Raw genomic sequence first — 24,413 nt, 5'->3', positions numbered from 1 at the left:
TTCCCATGGCTGCTTGGCCCCAGCTGGCCCAAGCTTAAGGGCTTTCCAGTGCTCTGCTTCTGGACAGCAGGGCTGGCGTGATGCGGCCCCCTCTGGTAACGCCACAGCCAGCAACACAAAGACCATTTGGTGCTACTGCAGCGACTGCTGTGGGGAAATGAAACTGACGCCGCTGAAACTTCTAATTCCTGTAGCAAAACGGGAAAATATTCACTTTCCTATTACGTTCCTGACTCTCCAGGAAAAAACCTTATGAAAGCAATGGCATTTTCCTTTTCTCGTTTATACCACACATCACGTCTGCACCCACCCCAGAGTGTGGTATCTGTATGTGTGAGGGACTCTGTGTCTAGCTTTCAACACAGAATGATCCACCAAAACCTAAATGTAAGACCGTGAGATTAGGGGCCCAGCAGGCTATGCTGCCACCCGTGACACCAGCACCCCTTAAGAGTGCCATTGCGAGTCCTGGCTGCTCTACTTCCAATCCAGCTGCCTGCTAATGCCCCTGACAATGAAGCGGAAGATGGCCCAAGTAATTGGTCCCCTGCCACCCACGTGGGAGACCAGGATGGAGTTCCTGGCTCCTGGCTTCAGCCTGGCTCAGCCCCAAAGCATTGTGGCCACTTGGGAAGTGAACCACTGGATGGAAGATCTCTCTCTCTCCTTCTTTCTGTAACTCTGTCTTTCAAACAAATACATCTTTAAAAAGAAAAGTGAGATTAATAGGAGGGGTCTCTTTCCATAGCTCCCTATTCATGATGAGCTTACCCTGCTGTATTTCAATATTGGCTTATATTCTGCACCCTATGATAGAAAGACCAAGAGAACCAGAAACTTAGAATTACACGTTACTGTCCACTGAAAGTTAAATACAGCGACAGAACTGTGGATGCAGAGTATGGACCACTAGGCAAAGATTCTGGCTTTTAGTTCCTACTTTCAGCTTCTAAGAGCACAGCTACTTATCTTATGAAAGAAGTCCCGGCTGAAATGAATTCTGGAGGATTTTAGAATTGCTTTCTTCCTTGACACATCCATATTGAGCTGTTTGACACAGACAGCAGGGCGCCTACCTTTCAGACGAGCCCAGGCCTTCGGGGTGTTGTGTCCGTAGACTCAGCCTTTCTCCTTCATCGTCTTATTCATCCCACCTGCGAGGGGGGTGGAACTCACGAGCCCCATCCTCAGACAAGGCGACCTGTTGATGTTGCCCTGGCAACTGGCCCAAGGCCACAGCTGACTGGCAGAAAATGGATCCACACCTGAGCCCTGCCCTGTGCCTTGGCTGGCAAGATCTGTGGACTCCTGGAGGCATGAGCAAGGCGAGGGAGAGAGGGAGAGAGGGAGAGAGGGAGAGAGGGAGAGAGGGAGAGAGGGAGAGAGGGAGAGAGGGAGAGAGAGGGAGGGAGGGAGGGAGGGAGGGAGGGAGGGAGAACAGGTCTTCCTTGTTGGGAGTGAGGCAGGCTGGTCTGATTTCAAGATTCCTCCCAATTCTGAGAAATTTGGCTTTTGCAACAGGGATCAGGGCGCTCCTGGGGGATACTTGTCAATGTTATCTTTGGGGAACACGGACGCCAAAGCGCTGCCTGGCCTGAAATCAGAGTGTTCTGCTTGGTCCCCGCCATTTCCCTACCATGGCAGGCCAAGCAGTCCCGCCCCGGCCTGCACCAGCTGTTCCCCGCGGTGTAGGTGCTGCAGGTGCTGGCAGAGGGCCTGGGTGTGCCAAAGGCAATGGCGTAGGGCGTGCTGGCTGCCACCCTCCCCACCTGGCTGTGTGCACCTGCAGTGAGCCTCCAGCCTCGTCTTCCAAGGAAAGAGTTTCTTGACTAAGCGTTCTTTCCTCTCTTTTTCGCTTTCTTGTGAGGTCTACCCTCCTGCTTACAAAGGAAATTAATGCGCTAACGTTTCCCAAAGAAAACTGCAAAGCATCCATGTTTATAAAGTGCCTCTTCAGTTGCGTTTGTTGGCAGCCCACCACCTGCTCAGCCCGCGCCCCGCAACCCAGCTGCCCATCTTGAGTTCACGCACACCTTCCAATGTGCCCCCAACAGCTGCCTCTGAGGGCACACCTTTGCCCCCTCTGCACCTGGCAAAATGCCACCCATCCAGTTCAGCTCCAAGCGGCACCTCTCCTGTGTGGCCACCTGATGGAGCTATTCTTAATTCTTCACTGCATCTAGAAGCTTTGCGTGGCACAGTCTCCTGCACCGCTGTGACTCACAATGTGATCTAATATTTTAGGTGTTCACTATGGACACTTTAACCCGCCCACTGGAAGGGTAGTGGAGTGACACCCTAAGTGCCATCCCCGGCTTCGACAAGTGACAACTTGGGGCCACGCTAGTGTCTGATTTGTGCACCGTTCCCCACTGCCAAGCTTAAACATAGAATCCCGGTGCCACGTTGTGTCCTCCATAAACATTTCTGTGTGCATGTCTGAAAGATTACATCTCCTTTAAAAAAAAATATTTTCAGCCGGCACAGCGGCTCACTAGGGTTAGTGCCTGCGGTGCCGGCACCCTGGATTCTAGTCCCGGTTGGGATGCCGGTTCTGTTCCGGTTGCTCCTCTTCCAGTCCAGCTCTCTGCTGTGGCCCGGGAAGGCAGTGGAGGATGGCCCAGGTGCTTGGGCTCCTGTACCCACATGGGAGACCAGGAGGAAGCACCTGGCTCCTGGCTTTGGATTGGCACAGCACGCCGACTTTAGCAGCCATTTGGGTGGTGAACCAACAGAAGGAAGACCTTTCTCTCTGTCTCTCCTTCTCACTGTCTGTAAATCTACCTCTCAAATAAATAAACAAAATATTTTTTTTTTAAAAAAAGAGATGGGTGGATGGATATATAGATATGAATCTTCCATCTGCTGGTTCACTCCCCAAATGGCTGCAACTGAGCTTGGCCAACCGGGAGCCAGGAGCCAGGAGCTTCTTCCAGGTCTCACGTGGGTGCAGGGGCCCAAGCACGTGGGCCATCCTCCACTGCTTTCCCAGGCACATTAGCAGGGGCAGGACTATAAGTGGAGCAGCAGAGACTTGACATGGTGCCCACGTGGGGTGCCAGTGTGACATCAAGGCGGAGGGTCACCCCCTACCACAGCTCCGCCCTCCCTCTCCCGCAGCGGCCTGCACGTCCGCATCACAGCAAAAGCAAAATGAACCATGACTCCCTTAGAGCACCAAATACGCAGCTGGGTCCCGAGCCCTCCCACTGAGCCACGACTTCCTCACTGGTCTGCTTGAACCCCTGTCCGAACACACGCACAGGCTCTCCCTGGAGAGACACCGCTTCGGCCCACCCCTCTTCTCCACCTGTCTGCAGCCCGACAGCCCCGAAGCTCCCACGGGGCGGCGCGTGCTTTCCCGGGGGTCTCCGGTGCCTGGCGCATGGCCGCTGCATGGCCCGAGCTGACTCCCCAACAAGGAGAGCGCCCGAACAGAACCCGCCTGCGTTCCCCAGCCGCCTGCGTCCAACCTGCTGCTGGCTTGGCGGCGCTTCCCCAAGCCACAGCCTTCACCGTAGCCCCGCACCTGTCACACGCAAGGTGTGCACGGCAGGGGTTGCGAGTGGATGAGCGCAGGCAGCCAACTTCTGCTGCGAGACGCTGGCTCCGCAGGCTTGCCGTCCAGTCTCCTTGTCCTGCCCTCTGCCATGAAGACTTGGGGTGCAGTGTTTTCCGAGGTCTCCCTGGGCATGGCGGAGGCCTCATGGACCGTGCGCTTGCTGCCCTCTGCTGGCGGCATCTGCTCAGGACCCCCGTGGCCCAGCGAGGTCGCTCCCGGAGCACCAGCCTGCAGGTGCCTAAACCACGGAGCAGGTGCCACCCTGCCCCGGTCCGCCCCTCGCTCCTCGGTGTGGGCTCCAGCGGAGGGCGCTAGGCTTTAAAGGGACAGGTGCCCGGGGCCCTGTCTCGGGCTCCCTGGGGAGTGGGCCCACGCGTCCTGTGGATCGAAAGCTGCCTGCCCTTGGGGACATGCGGCCACAGCCAGCACGGCCGCAGGAAGACGAGGCTACAAAGCTCTCAGCCCACCTTAAAAAGTGTTCTGAGTTTAGACCTCACACAGCCTTGCCGGAAGACCAACTCCATCCGCCCTGTGAGGACACTGCCCAGACCTGGTCTGGTCTGGTCTCCCCCCCTCTCTTTTCTCTCTTCAACTCCTGCATTTAAGACTCCCTGGTGGTTGCTAAGAGAATTCAGGATGTCCCTAAGGTGTCCACCCCCAGGCGGCGACTTACCCATGCTGAACAGATTGCGAGGGAAGGGCTTACTTCTTTGCCCAAGACCCACCCTTGCAGATGAGTCTCCTCGGGCCAATCAGTCCGTGGTCCGCAGGGCCAGCGTCCAGTCTGAAACCCAGCGCAAAATGAACACGTGGGACCTTCATTCAAGGAGCCTTTCCTAGGACGCACGCAGCTCTCTCTTCCTTGGTCTCTGCTCCAACTTGGCACAGGGGCCTTGGTTTCTACTTAGAAGTTTTAAATTATTCACATGCATTTCACCATTCATCTTCCTATCGTGCAAATTCAGTATCAAATGTAAATATCAAAGCATTCAAGTCCTGGGCACAGTCACTGAAATGACACAATTTGTAGTTTGAGATTCACTGGCCGGAAGAAGCACACCCAAGCCAAACTCATGGAGCTGGAAACAGAACAGATGACCCCATGCCCTTCAGGCAGGACATTCAGGATAGGCTGGGAGAGTCGAGTCCAGACCACCACAGGCATGCAAGGACCCTGCCAGCCACCAGACCTGTGCACCGAGGCCCCAGCCAGGGAGCAGGGTCTAGGCAAGGCGACCCAGGTGTCCCCCCTTCCCACAGGCACCCCCCATCCACACACACTGTGACCGCCGGGGGTCTCTAAGCCTCTGTGCCATGACACACTCAGTACCCATCCACAGCCTCTGCGAGTCCCACCAGGTAACTCGCGTACTGCCAGTCTGGGCCATGTGTGGCCATCATCACGCCCACCCAAGCCACAGCGAGGTATGTGTGGGCACCCAGCACGCGGCTGGGAGTGGAGGGCATCGGTGACGAAGGAGCAGAGCAGGACAGGGTGGGAGAGCGCAGGCAGCGGCACCAGCCAGGCCCCCAGCACGGGCTTTCACCCCTTCCAACTCCTTTCCACACACAGGTCCAAAGGTAAAGTTGTTACAGTTCTCCAGGGAGCAGCCACGGGGCCCAATCCCTGAGTGCGGAGCTGTTCCCACTGGCCACCTGCTCATCCAGTTGTCCCTGCTGCTCTGGGATGGAGGCGGGGTCAAGCGATAGCCAGGCACATTAACAGGTGGCTGGATCAGAAGCAGAGCAGCCAGGACTCAAAGCAGCTCCTCCACCTGGGATGTCAGCATAGCCAACGGTCCACGGTGCTAGCCCCTGGATGACTCCTGAACTACAAAGTTTTTTGAGCCTGTCCATTACGTCGTACCATTTAAGCAATACTTCTGCTCCTGGCACGTGGCCCAAACACAAAGCTCTCCCACTTGCACACCCCTAGAGCCGCTCTGGGCTCCCTCATTCGTGAGTGGTCCTCACTAATGGGAGTGGGAGAGCTTCGAGAAGACCAGCCGGTCCTTGTTGGTTTCTATTCCAAGGTGGAAATAGGAGCGAGTGTTCGGCGCAGCAGTTAGCATGTCCCTCGAGACACCTTCATCCCACATCAGGGTTCCTGGGTTTGGGTCCCAGCGCCACTCCCCAAACTGCTAACTTGGGCCCTGGGGGGCAGCAGCGATGGCCCAAGTAGCTTCCTTCCACCCATGTGGGAGTCCTGGAGGGAGTTCCTGCTGCTTGGTTTTGGCCTGGCCTAGCTCTGGCTGTTGCTAACATTTGGGGGTCAGCAAAGGTAAGACCTCTCTCTCTTTCAAATAAATAAGAAGTAAATAAATTTTAAAAATATTTATTTATTTGGAATGCAGAGCTACAGAGAGGTCTTTCAGCCATTGGTTCACTCCCCAAATGACCACAATGGCCAGGAAGCCAGGAGCTGGAAGCTTCTTCCAGGTCTCCCATGTGGATGCAGGGGCCCAAGCACGTGGGCCATTTTCCGCTGCTTTCCCAGGTGCATTAGCAGGGAGCTGGATGGGAAGTGGAGCAGCCAGGACTCTACCAGGCATCCACATGGGATGCTGGCGTCGCAGGCGGCAGCTAAGCCGCTATGTCACAATGCCGGCTCCAGTAAACAAGGGTCTGCATCCCAGCAGGGCGGCCATGTGGCAGCTCGGGATTGTGAATGGCTCCCCCTGCAGGTGGAGCAAAGCCACGCAGAGCCTATGCACAGAAAGATGGCGCCTCAGAATCGCTTGTCCTGGAAGGCTGCCTTCTGCTCTGGGGAGGGGAAGGAACAGAAAAAAAGAATTCCCCAAACTGATGATCCTTCTGGATTGGCATCACCTAGCAGTTGAAAAAGTGAGGCCGTCACCTACCAAGCAGGCCGCTCAGCCCACCTTTGTGGGCAGGGGGGCTCTGAGCCGGGTGGTGGGGGATCTCCTTCCTGGGGCAAACCAGCGGAGCAGCCAATTCGCTTCCATCCCAAGCACTGCTGCTCCCCCCCTGCAGCCGGGGGGTGGGAGTGGGGGTGGCAGGTGCTGTACTCCAGTGTTACCCAGAGGATGGCGGGACCCCCAGCACTTGCACTCCCTGATTTTCCAACCTTCCCTAATACGAGTGTGAAGTGGGTGTCATTGTTGTAATTTGCATTTTTCACCATGGCAATTCATTTCTCTTCTGTGCCCATTCGTCTCCGGCAACCATTCTTCTAATGAGCTAACTTTTCTTGCCGATTTATAGTAGCTCTGTGGAGTTTTGTTACCATCAGTCCTTCATAGATACTGCCATTTTTTGCCTATTAACTTCACTGTGTACCAACAGCCACCCGTATGGCAGCCCCTGTGCGCCTCCGTGTTCCCATCCAGGAGCTGGGCAAACAGCGGCGACACTGGTTAAGGGAGGCGATGGGTGCGCAGCACTCGGTCGGCCACGTCCTGAGCTGGCCGCAGCTGCCGCTGGGGCTTCACAAGCAAGCTTCCGTATTTCACACTCGCAGACCCCCGGGCACTGCCTGCTTGTCTCCAGCGACGCTAGGGCCCGATAGTTAAGACTGAGAGAACGTGTGGAGGGATAACTAATGACCTCCTTTCAGCCCGTGGCACTGTCACCTGGGTGCTTGCTGACTCTGAGCAGCCGGGGAGACACTGAACTCCCGGGAAGGCTCCGCTAACACCAACCTCTTCCTCCTGCCGTTAGCCAGCCCTGGAGTACCGCGGCCTGCAGGAGGGCCTGCCCTATCTGGACATGGTGATCGCAGAGACGCTGCGGATGTACCCGCCGGCTTTCAGGTAAGCCTGCCCGCGCCTGTGTGCCCCGGGCTCAGACGCCTGGCCCATCCGCCCCACAGGCAACTGCTCTCTCGAGGCACCGCCTGCCTTTTCAGACGTGGCCTTCTTCCCCACCCCAAGCCGGTCTCTTTGGCCTCCGAACCTTCAAGGACTTTTGCCATAGACCCCGCCTGTTCGCTCCCTCATCCATCCATTTAGCAGCTGTTTGTGGAACATCCAGTCTGTGCCAAGCACTGGGGAATCAGCCGAGTCTAAGACAGCAAAATGCCCCTGCTGACCCTCGGCAGGGGCTGCTCAGGGCCTGGAAGCTTCCCCGTGTGCAACAGCCCCCACCCGTTGTGTCCTGGGGGCTCCAGCAGCACACTCCCTACCCAAGAAGTCAGACTCAGCGAGCCACACCTGCCCCTCCCTGCCTCTCCCCCAGCACGTCCAGCTGTGACTGTACCTCGTGTGATATCCTTGACATTTCCACACGCCGTGACACGTCGCGAGGGTAAACCTGTCACACTGACCTGGAAGGGCAAGAGTGAGAATCAAGCCTTCCGCTTCTTTCGAACGCCACGGGGTGGCCACACGAGGCACCTTATGGGGAAAGGCATCCCAGCCTGGGGCCCCGGGCACTTAGAAAGACGGGAACCGCGGCCCGAGTGCGGGGTCTAGAAACAGAAGCAGCATGAAGCATTTGGCTGGATACTGCAAACCCCTTTCCATGGGTTTATGAGTCAGTACACCACAGGGACCACAGGCAGCACCTCTGTCGTTTTTAAAGAGGAAGGCGCATGATTTGAGGGTATCCCAAAGGGGTATTTCAATCCAGAAATAATACAAAGAGTCTAACCGTAGACAGTGCCCACGACGTGAGGTCCAGAGCAAACAGAATTGCGAGGGTGTGAGTGCAAGTGCACGGTCCCCTCGCACACGGCACTGCAGGTCTCTTGGTGGGGGGTGCGGGAGGCAGGCCAGAACCAGGGGGCTTCTCACACCAGAAGCTGGACTGAATCGACTGCCTAGGCCTGACGTCCCTGGCATCCATCGTTTTTGGTTTTTTTCCCTTCGCGATTTGCAGCCAGCTTTCTTCCATGGGAACGGTGGCCTGCTGGTATACACATTCAAATGAAGTCCCAAATGTAGCATTCAGTGAGGACACAGAACAAAGACTGCCCAAAGGCCTTGCCTGGGCCCCAGAGATGGCCACCTCACTTCACACAGCATCCGTGCTCCGTGATGACGTGAGGCAGGCCCAGAGCCGTGCTCCGTGAAGATGTGGGGCGGACTCAGAGGGGCAACGCAGCCTTGGCCCTGCCAGGCCCTACCGAGGGCTCTGGTACTACTCTGGGCTTCTCTTTCCCACACGGTGAGAGTCTGGAGGTGGGTCTTTCATGCCAAGAAAGAACTGAATGGAGGTGGGCCAAGCCTATGGCACAGTAGCTTAGGGATTAGCGCCCCAAGTAGCCCAGGCCTGGGAGGGGGTCTTGCCAAGTAGAATGTGTCTAGTGAGCAAACCATTTGCTCAAGTGAGCAACCTATTGTTCCGGTAGGCAAGCTATTTGCATTAAGTTCCTGAAGCAAACAATGAGGTTATTCATTGATTTAGAGTCTTACCCAGAAGTCACAATGACACAGGTGGCCTCGGTGCTCAGTCCCGGGGTCGAGTTCCGTTGCTACAGGTAGGCTTACTTCTCAGCTCTGATGGCTGGCCCATACCTTACATCAAGCTGGAGAGAGCTGTGCCGGCTTCCAGGTTGCAAGGATTAGAGACTCTCATGGTCTCTTGAGTCGTGGTGTCTAAGAAACTTTGGTGAGATGAGAGCACTGGCACTCTCCCAGCCATCGGAGACGTCCTCATGGCGGAGGCCTGAGCTGAGAGATCGGGGCGTGGTCTTACCGGGACCCAGAACTGTAAACCCCTGGCCTAGGCCCAGCACCCAAAGTAACTGGGCAGACCAACACCGGCACCGCTTAGAGGTGGTCCTCAGTGCCCCTGACCTGCTCACGGCCTTAACCCAAACACTGGTCCTGAACACCTCTCGCCGTGCACCCAATCACTCCCAACCTTCCTGCCTTCTCTCCTGCCCAGGGCTTCCTGTCACCCACTGCCCTCTGCCCTGCACCTGTCTGCTGCACCAGCCACTACCTCTTGGCTCTGCGGCCACACAGGCACCTGGGCGTGCCACCTCGCTCCAGAGCCCGCCCCTACCAAGAGCTGCCGTTCTGGTTTCCGTGGGAAGCACAGATTGGAAAACAGGCCGAGAGAGATGAGGATGGAGGCTGAGGAGGTAGCAGTAAAGCTGGACCAGTGAGGACTCTGCAGAGGGGAGGCTTTGAGTTTCCGACTCGCCAGGCTGGCGCGGGATCACAGGACACCCACTCTTCTGCGCGTGTTGACTGGGGGGCTGGGGGACACACGAGGGAAAGGTCTGAACGGAGAGGTAGCAACCCGGGTCTCCGGCCAGGGGCTGGAGTAGGACCAGGTGCAGCAGAACCAGCCGAGAGCCACCGGGATGTGAGGGGCTGGGGGGGCAGAAGGGCCCAGAATGCCAATGCCAATGCCAAGGCCAATGCCAGTGGGTCCAAGGAGGAAACTCAGCCAGTGGTGCCCTGGAGAACCAAGGAGAGAGGGCGTGTGTGTGTGTGTGTGTGTGTGTGAGAGAGACAGACACACACACACACACACACACATGATGATAGGGCCACAATGGGACAAAGTATTAACAGTGGGTGATCTGTGAAGCATCTGTGTGCTGTTCTCATTCTTCAACTTTTCTGCAAAGTTGATGGGATGGCATGGCATGGCATGGCAGAGGAGGAGGAGGAGGAGGAGGAGGAGGAAGGGGGGGAGAAACAGCAAGGCAAAGGCAATGGCGTGGAAGGGCCTGGAGGGGCCCTGTATGGTGCGTGTGGGAGGTGAGGGCTGGAAATGGAAGCAGAGGAAGCCTGAGGGTGAGGGCGGGCAAGGTAAAGGGGCTTGGCTGTGAGAGGGAGAGGCAGGGGCCAGGGAACCCCCTCCCTGGGAGGTAGCCTTGTGCTGACCTCCAGACCTACCAGGGACTCTTCATACTGGCCAGGGAGTGCACCAGGTGGGGAGGGGGCAGTAGCACCTCTTCAGCAGAGCCAAGTGCGTGTAAAGAGCCTAAAGGTGGCAAGCCCCTGGCCAGCAGAGGGTTAATGGGGCCCTGTGGGTGGAGAGCTGGGCCTCCTGTCCCCTCAGGCCCTCCAGCTTGCCTGCTCAGCATCACCCGGGTCTCCCCCAGGTTCACACGGGAGGCAGCCCAGGACTGCGAGGTGCTGGGGCAGCGCATCCCTGCGGGCGCTGTGCTGGAAACCGCTGTGGGCGCCCTGCACTACGACCCGGAGCACTGGCCCAACCCCGAGACCTTTGACCCCGAGAGGTGAGCACTGCCCCATTAAACGGCCCTGGGGGGGTGTGAGTGGCTGGGACTGGACAAGGCCCTCCCCAGACGCGGCAGCTCAGACATCAGCCAGGCATCCTCTCCGGGGGAAAGGATGGAGTTTTTAAAGCCCCCAGCTGAATCCAGACATGAAGCATTTTGGCAGCACTGCACACGAGGAACAAGGCAATTTCAAATGGTCGTCTTCTGCTTTTCCAAGTCAGGGCACAGGCTAAAGGGTTGTATTTTGGAATGTGCTCTGAAAAATAACAAAATATAACTTCTTTTTAAGAAATGAACTCAGCAGCTCTGCCAAGCCATAGATCCGGCTCCATTTCCGGGAATAAAATGCATGAGATCAGCAGGAGGTCGGGATCCTCCTCTCACCGAGAGGGACGCAATCCATCAGCTAATTTCACTTGTAGCCTCTGTGGCTCGGACGCCCGAGCAGGCTTCCTCATCCTGTCCCTTGTCAGAGGCACTCTGTGTCCCGACGTCCCTCCCTCCAAGACCGGCAAGGTCCAGCTGGCCAGGCAGCTGGAATCCCCACCCTTAATGATTCCAACTCAGCTCGGCCATACACTGGGAAACCGTGGGCAGAGGGACCTGGAGAAATCTCATTCCACCACCCAGAGCTCCTGAACATACGGTGCAGACAGTGACTATGAAGAGCAGCTCTGAAAACACAGTAACGCCCAAGCCCTACAGAGCCACTGCAGGCCTGCAGCATCACAAGCAAGTCCAGGGGTAGCGAGGTGCCAGCCGGCGGCACAGGACACACGTGGCAATGCTGATTTGGGAGCACAGTGAGCAGCTCCCCAGAGGGGCCTCAGCCATCCCAGTGCTGCCGTGTCCCACGGTCAAGGCCTAGGGCTCAGGCCAGGAAAGCAGACGTAGGTAGGGAGGCAGCTGCCGGTGTGGTGTCGACACAGCCCCTGGGAGGGCTGGGGAGCTGGCAGGTGCCCGGGGAAGGGGGAAGGAGACTGCAAAGTCTGCAAAGGATGACACGGCAACCTCTGGCCATGGGGGAGGCCAGGGCCGTGGTCAAGCCCTGGGGTTTGTGGCTGCCGGCTTGGGCTTAGTTTACCCTCGGATGCTGGGCATGAGGGAGCATACAGGAGACTGGTGACATTCCAGGGAACTCTCTGACCTCAGCCACGCCCTCAGGGCTGTGCAGGCTGGGGGACAGGGCGGGACTGAAGCTCAGGGTTCTGCAGCCACTGCCCTGGAGCCTCGGGACAGTCCAGGACACAGGAGTCTGGTGACAAGGCAGGGTTTGACTCCCATTTGGAGGACCGACCTCGGAGAAGAGGTTGCTCAGCCAGAGGCCTGCAGCTAGAAGGGGCAGGTGCTCCGGCCAGCTCTGACTTCACTCCAACCTGCAGGTTCACCGCGGAGGCCCGGGAGCAGCGCCGGCCCTTCACCTACCTGCCCTTCGGGGCCGGCCCCCGGAGCTGCCTCGGGGTGCGGCTGGGGCTGCTGGAGGTCAAGCTGACGTTGCTGCAAGTCCTCCACAAGTTCCGCTTCGAAGCCTGTGCTGAGACTCAGGTGAGGCCCTGCGGATCTGGGCGGCGGGCGGGGGGGGGGGGGGAGCGGTGGCTGCCCCTGTTCTGGGTGCCAGCGCCAGGCCACGCACGTGAGCAGTTCCTTAACCTCCCTTGTCCTGCTTCTTCCTCTCAGTTCAAGATGCTTTCATCCATTTGAAATAAGGACTGAGAGAGGGCGAGACAAAGAGGTCTTCCATCCTCTGGTCCACTCCCCAAATGGCCGCAACAGCCAGGGCTGGGCCAGGCCGAAGCCAAGACCCAGGAGCTTCATCCCGGTGTCCCACGTGGGTGCAGGGGCCCAAGCAGTTAGGCCATCACTCACTGCTTTCCCAGGCCACAGCAGGGAGCTGCATCGGAAGCAGAGTAGCTGGGGCTGGAACTGCCACTCCTATACGGGACACCGGGATTGCACGCAGTGGCTCTAACCCGCTGTGCCACGATGCCAACCTTGGCCAGTTTCTAGATTGTAAAAGGGGACAACAGCACCCCATACCTCTCAATGTCACGTGGGACTGAGTTAACATCTGCGCTTCTGTGAGCATCTGGCGCGTCCTAACCTGAGCGTGCCTCAGACATTATTGTATTTGTGTGGTTCTCTGTACAACAGGGCTGGCCCCCACTGCATGGTGTCTGCAGCTGTGAAGGGGCTTGGGGGTGCGTGGCTTGCCCTACAGAAGCCAGGACACTCCCTGGGGTCCCTGCTCACCTAGCATCCTCTCGGCTTGGAAGGGGATGTGAGGAGCGTCAGCTCCTTGCAGGGTGCTCCCAGCTGCCACAGCCGTCTCCCTGTGGAGACAGTCACTCCCACGTTCCCCACAGTCACGTCCTGCTCACGTGCAATGACACCCACTCTCCCCTACAACATGTACCTGCATCCCCACGGTCCCAGAGAGGCACACAGGCCCTGTCCTCACCCAGACACGTGGGCCCTCCACAAGTGGGCCTCTACCACTTTCCCAGCCCCACACGAGCTCACACCACACACCCCAGGCCCAGCCGTGGTGCCAGGGAGCTGGTGTCAACATTTGTCACTGTCACAGTAATCCCAGAGTGAGCTCCATCATTCCCACTCTTTAGATGAGGAGCCAAGGCTCAGAGAGGTTGAGGTCACACAGCAGGACTGCAGGGTTAAGACTATCATTGCCATTGCTGGGCACTCTGGCATCTGGCTGAATGCCAGGCCCATGGCAGGTGCTCACTCCATCCAGCAGCCAGAGAGGAAAGGAGCCAGTGCAAAGCAACTCCTGCTGGCCCCCAGGCCCTCCGTCTCTGCACCTGCCAGCTGCTGCTGACCAGCCGAAGCTGTGCTCTCCCCGCACCTGCAGCCATGCTGGTCCTGCCACCTGGACAGAGGGCCTGAGGGATAAGGACACCGTGACAGACTGGGGGTGCCTCTACCCAGAGGAATGGGCAGGCTGCTGGTCCCGGAGAAAGAATGAGTGGTTGGGGTATGTGGAGGGGCCAATACTGCAAGGGAAGATTCCGCAAAGGTCTAGGGGCAGGGCTGGGGAGGGGAAGCTGCCGAACCCAGGAGAGAGAGAGGAGCAGAGACCCCGACGTCTCCAAAGCACAACGTGAAGGACTTCCTTTTGGAGCTTGATCCTGGCACAGAGTACAGCAGCCAAGACGGCATCCTGAATTGCTCCTCAGCTCAAGGATAACCGAGTCCCAGAGCCCGCCGGACCCAGGGAGAGCCCACTCGGACTTCAGGACGGGCCTGAGCTTGCTCTGCATCCGCACACAAACGTCCATGCGCAGAGGGCCTGCCCAGCCTTCCTCAGCCGCTCAGGCCACTGCCCCCAGCTGCAGCGTCTCCAACTAAACCCTTCCCAGCCCTGACAAGCCCCGGACTTCTCCCATTCCAGCCGCACAGGCAGATTCCTTCAGGAATCCCTCCAGACCTGCCAGTCCTAAACTTCCCTCTCCTTTCGATTTTGACTCACGGCATTTTCAGTTGGCCAGACCTACGCTGACAGAACAGGCACCGGCCTCCCCTGGCCATTTTAACCGCAGTCAAATCCAAGCACAGGCTCAGACCACCTTGTTTCCCGGATGTCCACCTTGTGTGCCCCAGACCCTCACATCAGCCACGAAGTCGCCGTTTCACTCGGGCTCCTGGGCAATTCTTGGACTGCTTTGTTTAGCCCACAGTCTACTGCCGTCCCTGCCTTTGAAGGGACACCCAGACCACAGCACGCAAACAGGCAGCAGCAGGAGCCGCTCCCCGGAAGCGCCTGGCAGAGAGAGGGGCTGCTCGGCGGCTGGCTGGGGACCAGGGCGTGAGATACGGAGGGAAGAGCAGGGTCGGTGGAATAACCCGAAGAGATTTTTTAGATGTTTATTCATCTGCATATTTGGAAGGCAGAGAGACAGGGAGAGAGATCTGACATCCAACAGCTCGGGCTGAGCCAGGAGCCAGGAGCCAGAAACTCCACCTGAGTCCCCCATGTGGGCGCAGTCCTCGACACTAGCAGGAAGCTGGATCTGAAGCAGGGGCAAAGGCAGGACTCAGGCCCAGGCACCTCAATATGGACACCAGCGTCCCGAGTGGTGACTCAGCCCCCTGCACCCCAACACCACCCCCAGCTGGAAGACCTCGCTCCGTGTCTTCCGGTCGCGTGACCTGGACCTGTTTCTTCACGTGCAATGCGAGGCGCTCCTGCCTGTTCCCCAGACCTGTGCAGTGGGAGGCAGGCAGGCCTGAATGTGCTCCTGGCCTGCGGTGTTCTGGGAACATGGCCAAGAGGGGTGCTGATGTTATGAGCAGGGCGCTGCGGGGCTCCAGGGCTGGCCACAGGAGGCAGCTCTGCTGGCTTTTCAAGGAACTCTGGTCCAGCTGAGGTTCCCTGCTTACTCCTGGCTGGGCCGCTCCTCAGCCCACAGCCCCGTATCCACGAGCCCTGCTGCACGCCCTGCTCTGCCCGAGTTTTACTGTTGATGCGATTAACCTGACAACCGTTCATTTCCTTCACTGTAGGTACCGCTGCAGCTGGACTCCAAATCCGCCCTAAGTCCAAAAAATGGTGTCTACATCAGGATTGTGCCCCGCTGATAAGAAGGCTGCTGGGAAGGTGGGAAGGGGGTCAGCTTGTAGCAACAATACCCGCAAGCCAGCATGATGGGGGCACCCCCAAACTCAAAGAAAATCTGTGTGGAAACTCCTATTTTTGAGACAATATTGGCTAATTAAAAGGGTGCCTGATATTCAAGTATAAAAGAAGTTATTTACATTTTACTAAACTCTTAATAAACATGTATCACACATGATTCTGACCAATAGGGCGTGAACCCTGAGCTAAGTCTCTAGATGGATGGTTGGTTAAAGGCAGTGAAGGCCGGCACCGCGGCTCACTAGGCTAATCCTCCGCCTTGCGGCGCCGGCACTCCGGGTTCTAGTCCCAGTCGGGGCGCCGGATTCTGTCCCAGTTGCCCCTCTTCCAGGCCAGCTCTCCGCTGTGGCCAGGGAGTGCAGTGGAGGATGGCCCAAGTGCTTGGGCCCTGGACCCCATGGGAGACCAGGAGAAGCACCTGGCTCCTGCCTTCAGATCAGCGCGGTGCACCAGCCACCGCGCGCTGGCCGTGCTGGCCATTGGAAGGTGAACCAACGGCAAAGGAAGACCTTTCTCTCTCTCTCACTATCCACTCTGTCAAAAAAAAAAAAAAAAAAAAGGCAGTGAAAACGTAGCTAGGACAAAATGACTGAGAACGTGGGGTTCTAAGGCAGGCCTGGCCTCAGGGTGAAAGGAATCCATAGTGCAGGGGCAACGGGACACGGGGAGCCTCCCGACAGCACCAGGCCCTGGCTTTCCAGCCTCCTGCACATCAGAGTGACCTGCATCAGAGGCTCAGCCGCAGAAGTGCCCCCACAGCCCTCGTGTGCTTTCACTTCCCCAGGGAGGGTCTGTAGTAAGTTTCCAGACAGAAAAATGACACAGGTTGAAATCTGGTTTTTAAAGAGAATTCTATCTTTTAATTTGGATCAAAGATTGAAAATAGAGGTGAATGTTAATAACCTGGTTGTGTACTGAGAGTCACATTCAACAAGCGCTTGCAGAGGGAACCCAGGTCGGCCACCAGCAGCTGTACACAGGAAGGCCGACGAGACCAAAGGCTCCTCCGTCCTCTGCTGGACATCTGAGCGGCCTGCGGCTCAACAGCCCGAGAGGACTCCGTGCACCCTTCCTGCTGCCGACCCACTGCAGGAGAGCTGGCTCTCTCCGCCTCCTTCAGCCCAGGGCACTGCACTGCTTCCCCCACAGTGCTCCTTCTCACTGTCTGGCCTCCCCAGAGGAGGGCACCTCACCCCTACACTGTCCCAGCCGGTACCTGTCTCAGAGGTCCCAGAGAGCCTGTCGCCCACCCCACATCCTGGCTGCCACCACCTGTCCTCTGCAGCACAGCCCCTCTACAATGCCCGGCCAGGGGCTCAGACTCTGGAGGAAACCAGATGTTCCCATGTGCCTAACAACCCCACGGCCACCCCAGAACTTGAGCCCAACTCAGCACTCAGCTCTCTGCTGGGGAGCCCTCCCCATCTCGCCCCACTGTGGCCCCTGGGCTCCAGTCGGCTTCCCTCACCTTCCCCATCCCTGTAGTCCCCATCTTCAAAAGCAGCGCTGGAGGCTTCCTAGTGGGCAAGAACTACTGGGTCCCCTGCCCCTCTGCTGTCTGAACACCCAACTCCTAGCTCTGACCGAAACCTGCTGTTCACGCCCAACAGTAACCACCACAGGGGAGGAAAGGGCAGGGATTGCCCTGGTTGGATCCGCCACAAAACCTTCTCCCTGTACACAACTTAGGGCCTCACAGATCCCGTTCAACCACATACATGTCCCTGCCCTGGAGCCTCCCACGTCTTTGTGCTACACATCCTGAGAGGTATGGTCATCCTGGTAACCTACCACCATGATGCCCACCACATCCTGCACCCACCGGGCACCCTCGGCCACGGGGATCCCATCCTGTCACCCTTCCACCCACACTCCTGTGTCCCATTCCCCTAGCTCTCGGCAGGCACTTGACATTTCAGGCTCTGACAGACAAGCGTCTAGTTCTGCAGCAGGAATAATGACAATCACAAAGCAATGAATGGACTTCAGGACTCACCAGGCTGTGGGGGAAACGCTGGGAACTCTGCAGATAACACCATGTGCAGTTGCGAGGCTGGCCCTGCTGGTGGTAAGGGTGCTGCTGCTTCATTTTCTGATCATTCAGCTCAACTCACCTGTGGCTTCATCAACCACATTCACTTGCGCATGGTTTCAAGCCACTCCTAAGATGAAAACCAGTTCAACAGCCTTGGACCTGAAAACTCCAGCTGGCCAAAGTGGAAGCATCGTGCCACTCATTAGGAAAGTGCCAGCTTCTCTGCCATCTGCACATGCTGGTAACCAGGAAGGCTCCCACAAACTGTGCCATGAGGACACACAGCAAGCCACACTGTCCGTTCAGGGGTGAGCCTGGGTCTTGTGAGGTCTGAAACTTACTATAAATGGGGGCACTGCAGAAAATTCACAGAAAAGTAGAATTAAAAGGTAAGCTCATTTTGGTACAAGAAAATTTTGAAAATATGTATGAGAGGTCTTCAAAAAGTTGATGGAAAATGCATTATGAAAAAACTGTGCATTGTTTTCAGTAATTTTTTTGGCTTCAAAATAAACCCTCATATATGTATATGCATTGGGAGAAAAAATGCCAATATATAACTTTTACAAATTTTAACAAAACATATGATCATGTCACCATTTGCTAGGCCCCTTCCAAAGGCCCTCCCTCGAAGGGCAGCCACTGAGGATCCCTGAACCTTCGGCTTCGTCGGCTCCGTGATAAACCATGTAGAGCCCAGCCACAGCCAGTGACGCTGGCTCTGTCACAGCCCCACTGTGGTCTGAATATTTATGTTCCCCTTAAATTCCCATGTTGAAACCCAACACGACGGTGTTGGGAGGCGAGTAGGTTATGAGGGTCGATGTCTACATGATGGGGTTGGTGCCCTTATAAAGAAAGTCCTGAAAAAGAGTCTTGGGCCCCCTTCCACGATGTGAGGTGACAGAGAGAAGACAGCTACCTATGAGGAAGTGGGCCCTCAGAAGACACTGAATCTGCAGGTACCCTTGATCTTGAACTTCCCAGCCTCCAGAACTGGAGGCAGTAAGTGTCCACTGTTGACAAGCTATCAGTCTGTGGTACAGCAGCTCAAGCTAAGATCACCCACAATACCCCAAAAAGTGCCTTGTCCCAGCAGGTGCTCAACAGACAAAGAATGAGCCATGGTCTTTATCCAGTTCAGATAAATATTCTTTTATTTCCATACTCTTATGTGACATTTGCGGCACAGATATTCAATCTCGGGGGACATAAAACCCACACTTGGAGGGTGCTTGGAGAGGAGGCGTGGGCACTTGAGACCCAAGGGTCCTGGCAGGGGCACTCGTCCACACCGCCTGCCAGGGTCAATGTGCTTCCTCTAAGCAATAGCCAACCCCCACCAGGACAAGGAGAACCCAGCAGGGCTTGGTGACACCACTTGATGCCATGACACAAGCCAAACAATGCCAGCGCCTAGGAGCATCCTGCAGAGCTCTCTGGATTAGTGCCAGAGCCACAAACAGAAGTGATGGTACTGCCCTCAGCCGCCCTCGGTCCCCCTCTACCCGTGGCCACTGTGTCATGCTGACAAACAGTAAAACAGAGGCCACAAGGCCCTGGAAAACAGAAGCACTGTAGAGACAGAAACTCGCAAAAATTAAAAGAAATCCATAAAATAGTGTATAGAACCCTGTGCCTGATGCCAATATGCAGCAAAGTCAACAAAGAGAATAAAAATACAACCCTAACACATTATTAAAAAGCAAAAATGGGCTCCCTACAATCACTACTGGCGAGTCCACTAGGGAGCCCAAAAGTGACTTAAAAGTGAAAACCCTTATCAGCAAAAGATTAAGAACACAACTTCATCGAAGTCCACATTAAACAGTTCATTAAAAGTTATTTTGTTTCTAAAAGAAAACCCCAAAAACCCGAACTCTCAAGCAGCTCTTGCGAGGCCTAACGGGCCCAGCAATGCTCACTATCGATTACCAAACAGAGAACCCAGGGTGGCCAGGATGGAGGCCCCAGCCACAGGCCTGCAGGAGGTCGAGTACTGGATGAGGTACTCAGGGTAGACCTGGTGCTTCTCAAAGACCACAAAGATGGACGGGTCAGACATGCTGTTCACGCAGCTGTCATAGAAGGCGTTGCTCTGGCCTTCCTTCACGGGGGGGCGGACGAAGGCCGCATTGCCCCTGATGAAGTCGCCCACCAGCACCCGGGCCAGGAACATGGAGTGGATCTGAGAGTCAGACTTGCTGTAGTGGTGAGAGTAGGCAGCGTCGCGGGCAAAGTAGCTCCCTGAAATGACACACATGGGCTCCTCTAAGCACTAGAGGGAGAGGGGCCGGCGGCCTGCTGATGCAGAGCTGTGGCCTCTGCTCCTCTGTCACCCTCCTTCACGTTTCCCTCACAGAGAGGCCTCTGATGGGGCAGGAGATCAGAAGGGGCACATCACACAGACAGAAAGCTCAAGTTCCAAATCCATCATTCAAAACCTACAGGTCTCTACGTGCACTGCTGCTTAACCTGAACCTCAGTGCCCTCAGCTCAAGGGTGGGCATGCCCCACCTAGCCTCAGGGGGCGGCGTGGAAGTGCGCAAGATGCCACCGTGCAGCCCTCTAACAACACCAGCAGCCCACAGTGCCAGGCACGGAGCTTGCCAAGTGCAGACGTAGGACCACGTTCAGATGTGCAAACCCACCACTGGCGCTTGTCCCTTAGGCCCCAGATATCACCTTGTTGGGCTGAAAGTAAGGATAAAATTGGAATATGGACTGCAGATGACTCCATTTCCTAAGTCTGGCCACCACATTGTGGCTGGTTCTAGCAGAGAACATCTTTGTTCTTAGGAAGTGTTAAAGGGTGAGAAGCATGATACATGCCATCTACTTGCAAATGATGCAGAAAAGAGGTGATAAAGTCAACATGACAGAAGGTTAAAACTGATGAATGTAGGTAACATTTAACAAGTTAACAGATATTACTTTTATATATACACATGCACACATTACTTCTGCAACTTTCCTTTGAGTTTGGAATTATTTCTAAATAAAAATTTAAAAATAAGTTAAACAGGAACACACTTATTAGCTAGGATGACAACTTTCCATGACTGTGTCTCGGGTTTTCAGGTTTCTATTCTAAGGAAATCTCAAAGGTACAGTCCTGGGACTTTAACAGGGCTGGGCAGGTAGCCCCTCTTCTCTCCCAAACTGCTATCATCCTCCCCCCACCCCCCCACCCCGGGCCTCTGATCACAGGAGAGCAATATCCTGACTGGGCTGGGCCACCCTGTTCCTAGCTACACACAGCGGGAGCAGAATAAGAGTGGGTGTCCCCAGAGGACAAGGGTGTCCACACAGTGGGCCAGGCCGCCATGCTCACTGACTGAACCAGCTCATCACCTTAAGCTGGAGCCCCTCAGGCTCCCATCAGTTTGCCTTAAGACGGTTTCCTGGGCCCCAGCAAGGTGACATGGCTTCTGCTGGTGGGGTTGTCCTCGCCTTACCCTTGCCATAGGAAGTGCCATGAAGGCCACAGACCCGCCAGTCAAAGTTCTGCTGGCAGATGGCGTCCACGAAGCTGGTGCTGGTGCCATGGAACAGCTGCCTTTCATCCACCGCCTTCCCTCCGTTTTGCTTCTGCATCTGCCCTTTTTGCCTAGAATTACGAAAGAATGTGTGTTGTGTGCAGGGGGCACGGGCCATCAGATATAGCCTATCTGACTGAAAAAGACACATTTTTGCCAAAGAGCAGAAGTGCCACCGACCTGCGATGCAGGGCCATGGGCCAGGAATGGGAATGAGGACAGAGCAGGGGCCCCGGATAAAGCAAAAGGGAAACCTCCCTTCCACAGCTCTGGGCCTCTGCAGGTTGCTCAGCTGCCAAAGCACAGCGCCTAGCAAGTGCTCCCCGCCTCCCCGCCCTGTTTCTGAGCGAGCTAAGCCCGGGAAGCGGGCAGCGGGAAAGCAGGAGCTGCTGGTCGGTGGGTCTCAGCAGTGGTCTCCCTGCTGCCGTGACCCTGACTTCATCCTTGTGCAGTGTGGAGGACGTCACCCCAGCCAAGGTGGGGACACACCAGCAGGCTCCAGCCTCCCACGGAAACCTGCCGTGGGCTCCTTCACACGGAAAAGCGACCAGAACATGCTGGGCCTCTGGCCCCAAAATGAGGCCCCTGCTCCCAGCCGCAACCTTGATCTCCTGCAGCTCAGGTGTCCTGAGAGAGGCAGAGGGAACAAGCCTAAGTAGTCATGACAGGAGTGGAAGCTCAGCCCCTCATCTCCACGAGGGCTGTGCTACCCCACACCCCACAGGAAGAAGTCAGGCAAAGCAGACACACAGCTCTGAGCACACAGCAGCAGGAGGCTTTTCCTGGAAGCCTGGGGCATGCCTGGTGAGCAGCTAGTGGGGTCAGGAGACATAGCCACCAGCCCACCAGGAGTGAGTCCCACGCACCACTGGTAAACTTCCCAGAGGGCCAGGTTCTGGACTCGCTCGATCTTCTGAACAGAGTAGAAGGGCAGTGTGCGGCTGAAGAGCTGACAGACCTTCTGATACTCCTCGGAGCAAGAGCGGAGGGCGATCTTCTGCAAGGAGCAACATGTTGACCAGGTTATCATCAGAGCGGACACGGATCAATCCCTTCCCAAGGCTGACAGCACAAGCTACAGCTGCAGAGGCAGGCAGGCAGGCAGTGCGATCGCCCTCAGGTGTGAGCTCTGCAGGCCTCTGCAGGCACAGGACCCTGCAACTACCGCCATTTCCCTCTTGCTCACTGTGAAGCCTGCCCAAACGTGTGCCTGGGGTGTCTCTGCTCCGCTCTTCCTTTGCACAGAGGAGACAGTAGAGCTGTGAGATCCCAGGATGGCTGTTCAGCGTGTCTGAACTCCTCCAGAGCTTAGCACATCCTGCCTGCACTACTGGAAACTGCATGTGCTTCGCACGGATTCCATGACAGGAGTCCTCTCAGGACAAGGATCATCAAGCTGTGAGCACCTGTCTGCCCAGTGCTTGGCAGGAGGCAGACGTGAAATGTCATTCGGGGTATCCTATGCAGACCAGGCATCGTGTAGGACATCAGCCTGCGTACTCTGCGGCGTTCAGCACAGCACTCATTGGAGGGCAGGCCCCAAACGCATATCGAATTGTCTAGTCGCCCGTCGCCTAGTATCTAGCACCTTCCAACAGGAATTCGTCCTCTAAATGTCCCTCATCACACTCAAATCCTCCCTTCTCTCTTTTCCTTCACTTGCTTAGTAAAACTGAAATTTAGGGGCTAGAGTTGTGGTGTACCAGGTTAAGCCACAACTGCAACGCTAGCATCCCATAGGGGTGCCAGTTTTAGTCCCAGCTGCTCCACTCCTGATCCAGCTCCCTGCTAAGGGCCTGGAAAAGCAGCAGCAGACAGTCCTACTCCTTGGGCCCTTGCACCAATGTGGGAGACCCCAAAGAAGCTCCTGGCTTCAGCCTGGTCCAGTCCCAGCGGTTGTGGCCATTTGAAGAGTGAACCAGAGGATGGACTACCGCTCTCTCTCCCCCTAACTCTGCCTTTAAGATAATTAAAATATTTTTTAAAAAATTATTAAAACTGAAATTTATTGGCTAAGGTTGGCTCGTAAGCTCCGCATTTCTACCCTTTCAAGCAAATTTCATAGCTCATCCTCCTCCATCCACAAAACATCCTTTCCTCTCGGAGCCACAGCCATCTCCTGGGTTAAAACACTCAAGATCCGGAGGGAAAAAAAAAATCAGCACACGTACTCCGGTGGCTTTGCCCTCCCGCGACCACGAGCCACAGCCTCATGGCCTCTTCAGTGGTAGAGGAAACAGCAGCCAGGGGTCCGCGTTCACCTGTCTCTACAAAACACCCTCCTTTCCAGCCTAAGCAGCAGCTTCCCATACCTTAAAGCCTGGGTCCGGCAGGGCCGAGGAGTCCCAATAGTCTGGGATATTCTTTGGGCCTTGCAACTTGACATGGCTACAAGATGCAAACAAAAGCCACTCAGACATTTTATTCTTAGACATAAAAAAATTATCACAGGTGGTCTCCTTGAGTCTGAGCTTATCACATTTTACAGACAGGGAACAACAGGAAGCACAGCACCTAATATCCACGATGCAAAAGCACTTTCCCTTTGACTGTGTGGCCGAATCCTAAACAGTCGTCATGAGAGATGTACTTCTCACCTGTTTCCCAATCCCAACGCACGAGGGATAGTGCACATTAAACCAGCATACACAGGGCCACAAACCTGTATCCAGTTCAAAATTTGAAGAGCTTTAAAGACTTAAACAAAAACAAGAGCCCCAGTGATATGAATGCCATAAATTAAAAAAAAAAAAAAAAACATGAAATTGAGGCTGGCATTGTAGCACAGGAGGTTAAGCCACCGCACACAACCCCAACATCCCAAGTGGCAGCACTGGTTTGAGCCGGCTGCTCCACTGCCCACCCAACTTCTCTGGGAAGGCAGAAGATGGCCCAACTGCCACTGTGGGAGACCCAGATGGAGTTCCTAGCTCCTGGCTTTGGCCTGCTCTAGACCTGGCTGTTAATGCCATTTGTTGAGTGAACCAGTGATCGGAAGACATCTGCCTGTCTCTCTCCAACTTTCAAATAAATAAATACTTTTTTAAAAAAAGAAAACAGAATTGACATAAAAATTCATCTGGGAGATGGGCATCACTGAGCAGTGGGTTAGACTGCTGCTTGGGATACCAGTGTCCCATATCAGAGCGCCAGTTCAAGTCCTGGCTACTCCACTTCTGGTCCAGTTCCCTGCTAATGTGCCTGGGAGGCAGTGGATGATGGCCCAAGTACTGGAGTCCCTGTCACTCCTATGGAAGATCTGGACAGAGTGCCTAGCTCCTGGCTTCCACATGGTCTAGCCCTAGATTCTGTGACCATCTGGGGAGTGAGCCAGCAGACAGAAGATTTCTCTGTCACTCTGCCTTTCAAATAGATAAATCTTAAATAAAAAAGAAGAAAAAAAACCTTCATTTGACAGGAGACATTTGACAAGAATGAGAAAGAGGCTACCTGTGGTC

General features: G+C 55.8%; 2 protein-coding genes across 3 annotated transcripts in view; one reads left to right on the top strand and one right to left on the bottom strand.

Moving 5' to 3' along the window:
• The window catches only part of TBXAS1 (thromboxane A synthase 1), a 216,382-nt gene extending 200,894 nt beyond the window's left edge, over positions 1-15,488 (top strand). For both annotated transcript variants that reach the window (XM_089328712.1, XM_089328711.1), the window contains exons 11-14: positions 7,244-7,335; positions 10,587-10,724; positions 12,110-12,272; positions 15,249-15,488. In XM_089328712.1, the coding sequence (XP_089184838.1) occupies positions 7,244-7,335; positions 10,587-10,724; positions 12,110-12,272; positions 15,249-15,323 (468 nt within the window). In that variant the 3' untranslated portion in view covers positions 15,324-15,488. The remainder of the gene's footprint in view (positions 1-7,243; positions 7,336-10,586; positions 10,725-12,109; positions 12,273-15,248) is intronic.
• Positions 15,489-18,546: 3,058 nt separating this feature from the next.
• The window catches only part of PARP12 (poly(ADP-ribose) polymerase family member 12), a 41,652-nt gene continuing 35,785 nt past the window's right edge, over positions 18,547-24,413 (bottom strand). Inside the window, exons 9-12 of the mRNA XM_051835660.3 lie at positions 23,268-23,343; positions 21,822-21,952; positions 20,875-21,026; positions 18,547-19,663 (exon numbers count right to left, since the gene is read on the bottom strand). Coding sequence (XP_051691620.3) covers positions 19,341-19,663; positions 20,875-21,026; positions 21,822-21,952; positions 23,268-23,343 — 682 coding nt within the window. The 3' untranslated portion in view covers positions 18,547-19,340. The remainder of the gene's footprint in view (positions 19,664-20,874; positions 21,027-21,821; positions 21,953-23,267; positions 23,344-24,413) is intronic.

Source organism: Oryctolagus cuniculus, chromosome 3, assembly GCF_051225735.1.
Source record: "Oryctolagus cuniculus isolate XC-2025 breed Fujian yellow rabbit chromosome 3, ASM5122573v1, whole genome shotgun sequence".
Taxonomy (NCBI): Eukaryota; Metazoa; Chordata; class Mammalia; order Lagomorpha; family Leporidae; genus Oryctolagus; species Oryctolagus cuniculus.
The sequence above is the reverse complement of the archived record's forward strand: the minus strand, read 5'-3'. Positions and strand labels throughout refer to the sequence as shown.